At 51.1% G+C, this 11,222-nt stretch overlaps 1 protein-coding gene across 1 annotated transcript in view; it reads left to right on the top strand.

Moving 5' to 3' along the window:
- The window catches only part of CUNH6orf132 (chromosome unknown C6orf132 homolog), a 32,148-nt gene extending 21,132 nt beyond the window's left edge, over positions 1–11,016 (top strand). Inside the window, exons 3-5 of the mRNA XM_019514062.1 lie at positions 4,450–4,525; positions 6,157–9,310; positions 9,752–11,016. Of these exons, the coding sequence (XP_019369607.1) occupies positions 4,450–4,525; positions 6,157–9,310; positions 9,752–9,857 (3,336 nt within the window). The 3' untranslated portion in view covers positions 9,858–11,016. The remainder of the gene's footprint in view (positions 1–4,449; positions 4,526–6,156; positions 9,311–9,751) is intronic.
- The last annotated feature ends 206 nt before the right edge of the window (positions 11,017–11,222 follow it).

The following is an 11,222-nucleotide window of genomic DNA, read 5'->3' on the forward strand; positions in this document are numbered from 1 at the left end:
CCCCCTGCATTCCCCATGGTCCTCCTGGTGTCTGCATGAAAAGACACCTCCCAACCAGCCCTTCTGTTTTGACTGGTGGAGGTGGTATTGCAGGCCTCTTCCCTTTTTGCATGGAAGAACTGATGAAATGGTATCTGGAAAGCAGGGTGGGGAGCAAAGGCCTGTTCTACTGCAATAACCAGTTCATTACCATTTTACAAGTCTCCCTCTTGTGTCACCAACTAAATTGGGCAAATGTTACTGGTGCAGAACTTTGCAGTGCGTTCTGGAAGGAGGCTTTGAGACTGTTCCCATCCATGTTATCCCATGGCACTTGCTAGTAAAAGTAGACAGGCTGTTTCTGACCCCTTTCTGCCATTGGACCTTAAGTCTCCTCCACTAGACTGTGTGGTTTGAAACTGAACTTTAAGACAAGTCAAAGTCCCCTCCCATAGCCGTCATGCAGTTTCTCCCCAAAAATAACACAGCACAGCTACAATATTAAGAACACAACTAGCATGTGTTGCAACAAGGCCAAACCCAAGGCAAGCTTTCAGTACTCCTTTCAGCCAGTCCTGTGTGACTTTTTCCTTTTCCCAAAGGACTTGGGTAAGTGCAGTCTCCTCCACTGATATGCACTAGGCACAGCACCAATATTTTTCTTTTTTTCAAGAGCTGTTTAAATAGCTTTACACTGTAGGATTCTTGAGGATGTGAAGTGGAACACTTTAGCAGTGCGAAAAGTTTCTGAAAGTTGGTAAACACTCCTCTTCCAGTGCATTTGTTCTCTTGCCCATTGTCGTACCTTTACTTGTCTTTCCTATAGCAGATTAAATACTTGCAATTCTATTAGTTGGTCTAATAAAAGATATCGCATTTACCCAAAGAACCTTGTCTGTGGTTTTCAGAGCATTCCCAAGACACTGTTCACAGCCTGCCGTTTATTTGAAATCCATAGGAAAACTGTGTGCTGGAGAACACCACCTGAACTCGCCAATTATTTTCATGACATTTCTCCTTTGGCTACAAATCCTCAATAGAGAAATGAAGAGCATCTGAGACTGCCCTGTCCTGCTGTAACCGTTCTGCACCTCAATTCCAGCTCAACAGCAGCTATGGGCTTCCTTGTTTGGCTATGCATCTCATTGCCTGAGCTATATTGCTAGGTGTGGGTGCCTGCTGCACGCTTACAGCAGCTAAACAACTTTGACGGAGACCCAGTGGGTTTGATGCTGGTGCGTGACCTAGATCATTCTACATGAAATCAGAATCCACTGGATTACATGTGCTTTTACAATCGCTTTCAAGATCTAATGGAGTGTTGTTCAAAACCATTGCCTTACGGGTGCCTTAGAAACCAACCTGTTTGTCTTGTTTGCCCCCAGTAATGCACAGGGTCAGTTGTGCAGTGCTGTACATCTGGTTGGGGTGAATGCTCTCTGGCTTACCCAGTGCATGGGTTATGCAGGGACCATCAGGCTTGTGACTCCATATGGCACATGGTGGTAGACTAGTTACAGGTGTGGGAATAGCTGATTTTTCATTTTGCCAAGAAGCTGGAGGGGGAAACAATGACTCCGGGTAAAGGTGAGGGCAGGGGAATTGCTACTAGTTGCAGTCATTTGTAGTCCCTTCTCAAAAGCTCTTGTAGATGCCTCTTTTTCTCTGCATCTGCTCGCTGCTCCTTCTGGAGCTGGGTCACATGGCTCCAAACACTGGCTGAAGGGAGTGCAGGGAGGATGCTTTACCCTCACTTGCTCCTTCCTCCTCCTTTGCGTTGGTGTGGGCAATATTATAATCCCTTGGTGGAAACTCTCCCCTTATTCCCCCTGCAACTTTCCTGGCACTGGCAGCATCAATGGAAAGATAAGCACGTCTGGCCCTGGTGAACCTGGGCTCTGGCAGTTACTGCTAAAGCCCCATCCCTGTCCCAGCACCTCTCACTTGCATGTCAGCAAGGGCCTTGGCAGCTGGGGCTGAGAGTGCTGAGCCTCTGGGGCGTGAAACCGTGTGGTCAGGGGTCACATTTCCAAATGCAGTCAGCCATCGCCGCAGCCCGTCTCCAGCCCAGGGGAGGCTATTTTTAGCAGTGCACATTTGCTGTATAAATGTCAGGCGGTGCAGAGCTGCAACCCAGACCAGCAGCTCGGTTCTCGGCAGCGTACGGCAGTACGTGGAAACCATCCTGCTGCAGGGCACAGGCCAAACGCTTTGCTATTTGAAGCGAGAAGGAAGCTTTCCCTATGGACAGAATAACTGCCAGCCACTGTGTTCCTTCACCTTCCTCTGACGTGGCTGGCGCTGGGTGCAGGAAGAGGCTAAGTTGGCTAGAGTACTCATCTGATCCAACAAGTATCTTCCTACAGTCAGTGCTTCTGTAGATCTAGGGCTGTGATTCCAAACCAGGGTGCCTTGAGATGCTTTCAAGGGTGCGGTGGGGTGCAACGTGGTATCCCTGAGAGGTGTGCCAACATGAGTCCATGACCAGGGAAGTCCCACAAGAGTCCACAGTTTCAAAGACACACTGACTTGTGGACTTGCTGAGTTCTCTGCCATGGAAGAATTGCTCTATCTTTCTTTTGTCAAAAAAACAAGTGAAAACTAAGAGCTGACATTTTCAGAAGGATGCTTCTGGTCTGAAAAGGTTGGGAACAACTGATCTAGGCCAGAATCTAGCCCATCCTGCTGGAGTTCCTTAAATCCAAGAACTAACTTGGTTTTTTAATTAGCTGTCCCCTTGACCTCGAAACCAAATTGCAAGGAAGCAGCAAGGAGCCAGTCCCAGGGAGGCACAGAGCCATGCTTCGGCTCGTGGAAGGGTGGAGCAGGATCAGCTCCTCGTGTCTTAGCCCAAGATGGTGGTGTGTTTACAAGACGAGCTGAACCTTTGATCCATGGGACTTTGAATTCCTCTCGTACGCTCTTGTAAAAACAGCGATCGCACCGAAAGAAGGACAAAGGGTGCTTGTTTCAAACCATTCTGCATTTGTGTGAGAGAGCTGCCTGACTGAAGTGGTGTAGAGCACTCCTAGGACAAGGCTGTCCTTGTAGAAGGGACTAGTAAATGGTGAAGCCAAGGGCTGGATGGAAGAAGTCCTCTGTAACATGCAGACAAAACTTATACAGGTGGCCTCTGCAACTCCTCAGTGGCTCTGCTGTATGTTCCTGAGCATTGACTATACACGGTAGGGAAAACCAGACCCTGTTGGAGGAGTGGCGCGGGACTGGTGGGGTAGTAGGACCCACCTTATCCTTGGCCAGCACCTCACACAGGCCCTTGCTGCAGTGCACAAAAGTCCTTTCACGGCCAGGGTGACTGTTTCGGGCTGACTTGGCCCATCCAGAAGTCTCTGGTGGGGACGGCCATAGCTCCAACTGCAGCGCAAAACATCCTCTAGGAAAGAGGAAGCCGCAATTCCAGTCCAGGCAGGACTTGACCCCTGCGATGCACTGGTGCGTGTTTAGCAAGCAATGGAAAGACAGCAATCTTTGCAGCAGGTCGCCTGAGGGGCAGGCGGGGCTGCTTGTTCAGTAGTGCTAGGAGCCAGGGGTCCTGGTTCAGTGTTTCAGTCTGGTTCAAAGTGCCAGGAATGGGACCCCTCCTGGGGGAAGTGGCAATAGCTACAGCTGAGCACGTGGCTCACAGCCCAAAGGACCTGAAACTGCCTTTGCTGTGGCTGACAAAAGTGGAGATGGGCTGGGTTTCCCTAGGGGGCAAGGCTGCTTTAAAGTTGGAGAATGGGTATTTGGAGAACAGTGGGGAGGGCAACGGGAACCGGTGGTTGGGAGGTGGAGAGTCAATAGTGCTTAACTTCTTGGGAGGCATCTGAAGGCCAGAGTGTTTCTGAGACTTACTTCACCATGGCTCTGAGTGGATCTTCCTAGCCACAAAACGGCTGTGTAAGCAGGTGACCCGAAGTCCCTCTGCTCGCCTTGCAGAGCTCAAGTCGGGCAATTGGTGCACTAGGCTCACCTGCCAGAGGGGACACACGTAGCAGTAAGCCCAGGGCAGTAGCTGCTCTTCTCTGGAACTGAGGAGCTGTTTGGCCTGGGATACATATTGCCTTGGTACACTGGGGGGCCTTTTTCTTGGTAACCAGGAGGTTGTAAATGAACGCTGAGGCTCTGATGTTATCGCGCGACTCCAAGAGCTAGTTCCTGCAAGTGCAGCCCTCTAGTGCCTGTGTACTCTTCCAGCATTATTCACTGGGAAGATCAAAGGGAGATTTGGTCTTTCTGGCTCATTCAGTCTTAATTGATGGGTTGGGATTGCTGACGGGGCCAGAGGGTGTCGGGTACCGGGTTGCTTGCATGACCTTGCTTTCTGTGCCATGAAAGCCGCAGGGCATCCCGGCAGACTAGCTTCACACAGAGTGAAAGGCAAGAGCATGCAGGCCTCGGCACAGCACGCTGACCCCCTAAGGTTCAACTAGAAAGCCTTCTCGCAACCCACTTTCTCGACCCTTGCAGGAGGCGCAGGAGGTGCATGGCGTAGCGGTGCCACCCCCCTCTGTGCCAGAGGGTTTCGAAGACAAAGCAGCTCCAGGTAAGGTGCCTTCTCTACTAGGTTCTTCCTAGAATTTAAATGGCTCCAACATGCAGACTCTCCCATGTCACCGTGACTGTGCCTTGGTCACGCAACCAATTTTGATTGCCAAAAAGGTACAAGTAAGAACTGAAGGATCTGACCTCCCACATTCCCACGCAGCCTAAGCAAGTCTCAGTTTGACTTGCGTCAGAGAAATGACGTGTCGCTGGGGAAAGGCTAGGAACGTGGGTAGGGGAAGCTCTTCTCGAAGAAAGCGAACACCTGCCAGAAAAGTTGCTTTAGTTTCTGCTCTGATATAACCATAGCAACTATCAGGCATAGGCTTTTTTTTTTTACATGCATAGTTATTTGGCAGACAAGGAAATCTGATTACTAATACATCCCCCTCGTTTACTGTAAGCAGAGGAACTTTTGCCCAGACTGCAGATAGTAACTGTAATGCTAGGAAACAAAGAGACTGAATAGATTTTTCTGACGGGTATTTAAAAGTTTTGCTGCAACTAGAATTAAGTCTATCTTATTTGTTAACCAAAATTATTTAATTTTAATAAATTTGCATAAAAACAGTAAATCAAAAAGATGCATACAAAGGCAGGGAACAATACAACATAAATCTGGAGTGCCTGCTGACTCGGCTCACGGACCCCTTCCCCCTCCCTCCTCCCCCCACAACAAAATTGCATAAATTAGATGATAGATAAATTTTATCAGGTGCTTCCATGGAGTGGGATAGCTGTCTTTCTGCCCATCTGCCTGTTTCTGTTTTATTTTGTTTTTTATAGCTCAATGGCATTCTTCACTAGACTGCAAACAAAATGGAAATGAGTGTGTTCCACTTGCAAATTGCTGCTAACGAACTGCTTTAAGGGGCAGCACCTGAAACGTGCCCAATGTGCTTTGTCTCGGTGTTGCGACACATTGACCCTGTGAACACTGAAGGGAAAGAGCTGCTGAAGTTGAAACTTATAATAACTTCCTTACTTGGAGCACACATGGCCTCTTGCAGCATAAAAGAAACCAAGCACCAGCCCTAGTCTACCAGCTTCCCCCTTCTTTTTTTTTTTAAGGGAAGTTTCAAGCCGTTTTTTTTTTTCTTTGTGGTGGACCGCAACTTTTATTGTGGCATAATCAAGCACTGGGCTGTTCGGGTGACTTGTGTGACCTAGTATGAAAGGCTAGCAAACATTATTCCTGCCAGCCGAGAGCTCTGTCTTGGGTGGTACGAGGCACCTTCAACTCCCAGTGAAGTTGACAGAAGCTAAAATTTCTCCCCCCTGCCTCCAAGATTTGGCCCTAAAGGTCTGGGTACTCTGTGTGCCATGGAGTGTTTTGATGCAAGGTAGGCTTGCTGCATTAGTGTTTGGCCCCATGAGAGTAACTGATGGGGCTGGGTCCATCTTCTGGAAACTGCCTTTGAGGTGTTGAACACACATTCATGTAAGGAGCAAGCGACAATGATTTGCAGCAGCACAGCAAACCTACATAGCCAGGTTGTTTTTCAAATGCTTCCACTGGATGTCCAAGTCCTGGCCCATTTTGATGGGATTAGTTGCTGGAGGTGATCCCAGCATGGGCCTAGCTGACCCAGCTCCTGTTAATGCCCCCCTACTTTCCGTTCTTTCCCACAGGCCTCGGTCCACAGATCAATGGCAACTACAGGATGTACAGTTCGGTTGGAGACCTGCGGCTGAAGGCCTTTGAGAGGGAGTGTTTGGATGAGGAGATACCCCCCCCCCCCCCAGGGCCGCCGCCGCTACCGCCGCCGCCGCCGCCGCTAGCAGAGGTGCTATCGCTGCCGCCGCCGCTACCGCCACCGCTAGCAGAGGTGGTGCCGCCACCGCCGCCGCTGCTACCGCCACCGCTAGCAGACGTGCCGCCGCCGCCACTGCTACCACCGCCACTAGCAGATGTGCCACCGCCACCTCCCATGGCAGCACCACTGCCTCCACCTCTTCCTCCTGCTTCCACCTTGTCGTCCCCCGGCACACCAGCTCCGCCAGATTTCATTCCTCCAGCGCCTCCCTTTGCAGGACTGGCACCCCTAGCCCCTGCCCCCCTTCCACCTCTTCATAATCCCCCAGCACCTCCGCTCTTCCTGGCTGGCATCTCAAAATGGAGATCTGAAGTAGCTCTGAACACAAGGCAGCCAGGGGCCGGGGGGAGTGCTGGCCCCTCCTATCTGAACATTGCCACTCCGCCAGCCCCTCCGCAGAGGGAAGTGCCGCTGCCCAAATCGGCGCCGGATCCTCACTTAACTTTCCCCAGGTCATTTAAGGTTCCGCCGCCTGCTCCCGTGAGGTCGTCTTCCATTCCCGTGGAAGAAAGAGAAGAGAAGCCCTTTCCCAAGCAGCCCCACACCCGCCCGCCGCTTCCACCCAGCTTCACCATAAGACCTGCAGCAAAGGTGCCCTTGCCTGAAGGAGCGGAGCACAGGTGGTCTTTGGAGAGGCAGGGGATCATAAAGCCTGCCACACTCAGTGCTGAACCTGGGAGTCCAAGGCCAGGGTCAGACTCTGGCATCTGGATGAAGTCTACTGACCGGCAGGCAGCACCCAAGGCAGAGAAGGTCCCATGGTCACAAGTGCCCGAGAAAACCGAAAAGGACTCCCCAAAATCCAAGTCTGTGGGTGCAGGGGAGCTACTGGAGCTCCCCCCTCCAGACTACGCATCCTCTGATGGTGAAGAGGACTCCTGGAAGGAGCCCAGCAATCTGAACAAGCTGAAGCAGGACCTATCAGCCCTGCTGACCTCTTCTTCCAGAAGAGAAGCGCAGCAGCTGGACACACCTGCAACTCCCAGATCAACAAGCAGTATTACTGAGCAAGACAGGATTAGGTCTGACTGGTCAAAGCAGGCTGACTCTGCCACGAAGGATCTGCAGTTACCGTTAGGGGGAAGAAGTGAGAAGATAACAGCCAATGCAGTCCCCAGCAGAGAGAGCACCTCCAATGTGGCTCCTGAGAATCAACTCACCAGCGAACAGGCAAACAGTGTTATGAAAATCCGGAGTGAGCTGGAAGCTATACTGGCAACGAAAAAGGACTTGAAACTGCCCATGGGAGCAGCAAATCGCAGACCTAGTCCAGGAGCAAACGGAGCTACTCTGCATCCTGGTAGTAGCCAGGCAAGCTCTGACATGGGGCTGATGAAGCCTGTAGTAAATAGTCTCCCACCTTTAGCAGCTTCTGTGGAAGTTGAGATGGTGCCGGATGGTTGTAAGACTCCTAGCGACCTCTCCAGTAAAAAGGCTTTGGAAAACATAAACCATGTTCCAGAAAATGTGTTGGCTAATGATGTTCTGAAGTCTCCAAAACCACCTTTGAAACCAAAGGGTGACCTTTCTGTCCCAGTCTTCCCACTGCCCTCCTCTACAGAGGCTGCCTCGCCTTTGCCAACTGCGGTGCCCCAGCCAGACTACTCCCTATTCCAGTACAAAACCCATCGGGCCAAGACCAGCTCCACTGACAACCTGTCCTCTGTGAGCCCTTCTCAGGGGGAAGAGGGGCTGGTTGGCACAGATGAACACGATAGAAAGAAAAAGGCGAGTCCAACCTCTGCTTCTGAGAGCCTGCCTGCTCCTTCAATGCCATCCTCCTTGGGTGCTGGCTTGGGGGATGGGGATGTCCTGATCCACCCTGTCACAGGAGAGACGGTGGAGAAGGGCTCCCCAATGGCTCTCCTTCTGGCCGCAAAACAGCGAGCCCAAAGAAGCAGGTGCCCCGCATCCCGGCAGAACAGTGCCATGTCCAAGAGGCCGCACATTAAGTTATCCAAGAAGCTCGACAGCAGCGTGTCGGAAACGGGCTCCACCAACTTCTACTACAGCGAGTCCAAGCCCTACTCCATTACAGTGGTACCAAAGTCCCTGCAAAAAGAGGCCGCAGATTTGCTGGGGGACAAGCAGCATAAAAGGACCAGCATCCCTGAGGTCAGTGCATTGGGTTTGCTGGAACCGGGGCAGAGCCCTGCCAGGCCCCTGTCCTTCTCCAGCTCTTCTGAGCAGTGCAGGACCATGCAGAAACTCATCAATGGGCAACCACATAAGCTTCCCACTTCACAGGGATTGGGGGCCTCCTCTACAGTTCATGGTCTTCTGCAGTCCAGCCACCTAAGGCAGCAAGACCTGCACACCACCACTGCCATTCACCTGAATGCATTTCCTTCCCCACCATTGCCCAAGGAGGAAGAGGAGACTGGAAAGACCCTTGATTATGAGATCATTCCACCTCCACCAGAGTTCAGCAATGATGCTGACCATATTAAGGATGTCTCCCCTAGCAGAGAAGAAAGCCACAGATCCCCTAGCTTGGCAGACAACAGCCAGATCTTGGGAAGGCCGCAAAGCTACAGTCAGCCAAGCTATGACTTGGGCAACAGCTATGCCTTGCCCTCCAATACAGCCACTGAAAGCAACCCGAGGAATCGCAGCCTTGACCATCCGTGCCCCAGTGGCGACGGCACGGCTAGGAACCCCAGTCAGTACCCCAACAGCCGCCCGCTGATCAAGCAGCGCCTGTATGTGTCCGAACCCGATAAGACCTACAGGAGAACAAGCCTGTCCTCCAGGGGCATCGTCTCTCTTGCCTGTTATGGCTCCCAGGCTGGGGAGGGGATGCGCCGGATGAACTCTGGCCCCAGAAATCCCACAGGGAACCTGCACAGCAGGAGGATGTCGCTGGATGTGGCCGGGAAAGCCATGCCTCGTAGCAATGCTGTGAGCGATGCCAAGCCCAAGGGGCTGAACGGGGACTACTCCTCCATCAGTGCGGCAGCCCCCAGCAGGTACGATTCTAGCAGGGCTGGCCTGGAGTGTCTAGCCAAAATCCCTCTGAAACTGAAGTTGGGAGGAGTGGGCTGGGGAGCTGCTGGGCTGACTGAACCCCGGTGGGTCTAGTTCTGGGCTGGGCTCCAAAGAGTGCAGGCTTATGCCCCTAGTTGTCTGGCTCACCTGCAGCTGGTGTCTTCTAAGGATGCCTTGCAAAACTGAGGTGCAAGGGTCCAAGCCCAGGTCCTAGTCCTTCCCTTTCAGTCCTGGACCTGACTTTCAGTTTTGTTTTTTCCCTCTGATCTAAACCATCCTCTGGATCTGAATGCAGCCTCTCCAGCTACTCTGCTCATAGGGGCTTGCAAATTAAACTGCTTCGCAGCAGGAGGGGCTTACCGTAACCACTGACAAACGATTTCCTTGGCGTTCAGTGACTTCCTCTGTTTTTGTTCTCCCAGACCTGCCTATAGCCACTTGCAGTACAGCGGGGCTACAAACACGTTCACCGTTAGGCCTGGGACGAGGCAGCCCATCTCCTACGTGCCCCAAGGCGGTCCTCGATAAGCTGGTCCGGGAGGCTGCTGCGCTGTCTGCTTACTCGGACCACGGTGTCATGCAGGTGCATCTTGATGCTTCGATAGCGATTTAAATATGTTGGCGGATGGTTCTGCCACAGCACGGGGAACTGCCACAAGGAACATTGTCCATGAGCTGCTTGTAGATCACTGGGGGGTGGAGAACGCATCCAGTATGGAAACCCATCTCAAGACTTGAATGGAGAGTAGTTACTATAGAGGACCAGGTGCTACACAGGTTGGAGGCGACAGCCCTTCTTGCCTATCCCTCGTCTTGTCTTCACTGGTCTTATTAAAAACAAACAAACAAAAACATTTCTTAAATGCTGTTTAAAGCACAATACAAAACTATCCCATGGAGGCTTCCTCTTGTTTTCTTATTTTTTAATTCAATTTTAAAAATATAATAAACACAGCTTTGGGAATGGGGAGAAATGTGTGTGGCTTGAGTGAGATGAAGCCAAAGGTGCAAGCCAGATGACACCTAGTAAAGGGGACTCATGAGAGGTGCAATGAGCAGAGACTTGAGTCTCTTGTTCCTAAGTTTTGGCTCCCAGCTGACTGCCTTGGTAGGTGCAGGCAAGTCAATTGGGGTCCTGCTTTAAAAGTGGCTGCTTGGGGGGCGGGGCGTGGCACGTGTTGAGTACTTCACGTGGCAGTGGAGGGCAGCGGGAGCTGTGGGCACCCATCTCCTCTCTAATTCATACCTCCACAATGTCTGCTCTCACTGAGGAGTGCCTCTGAACACAAGGGCCTCACTTCTCGTTGATTTTGCCATTTGTAAATGGTGTTAATGCTAATTCTTACTTCCTCAGAAGGGATTGACTGCATTGATATTTGTAGAGCACTTTGGAGATGCAGGACGTGAAAGAAACTATTTTCCTCCTTCTGCCGTGCTAATCGCAGTGATACCAGTAGACCAAAACCATGCAAAGTTTTTATGGCTCTCTTGCCACTCAAATGCCTCTTTGAACCCCATGCCTAATCACCAAGTTGCTAGCTCCCTGGAAAGGGGTATCTAAGGATGTGCCTTCAATTGTTGTCCTACTGCTGGGTGAGCTATTTTTTTGTGTAACCCTAAAGTAGCTGACATGCTATGTCTGGTCTCTATATATGATTGGTATTAAATGTTGATGCTTTATCATCAAGTTGTCTGCTTTTGCCATTTCTATAAATATATTCTGGACTTCTTACCATTGTCACACATGCATGATGCACATTCTATCTGCTTTCTTCCAGCACAAATGTCTGTACGACAATCAAATAGCAATTCAAGTGACGTGGGAGACATGACGTTCCTTGTAAACTGGGTCCTTTAATGCTCTTTTATGTATATAAGGCAATACAATCTCCT

Source organism: Gavialis gangeticus, unplaced genomic scaffold, assembly GCF_001723915.1.
Source record: "Gavialis gangeticus isolate Ggan-Ray unplaced genomic scaffold, GavGan_comp1, whole genome shotgun sequence".
In the NCBI taxonomy this organism is placed as follows: domain Eukaryota; kingdom Metazoa; phylum Chordata; order Crocodylia; family Gavialidae; genus Gavialis; species Gavialis gangeticus.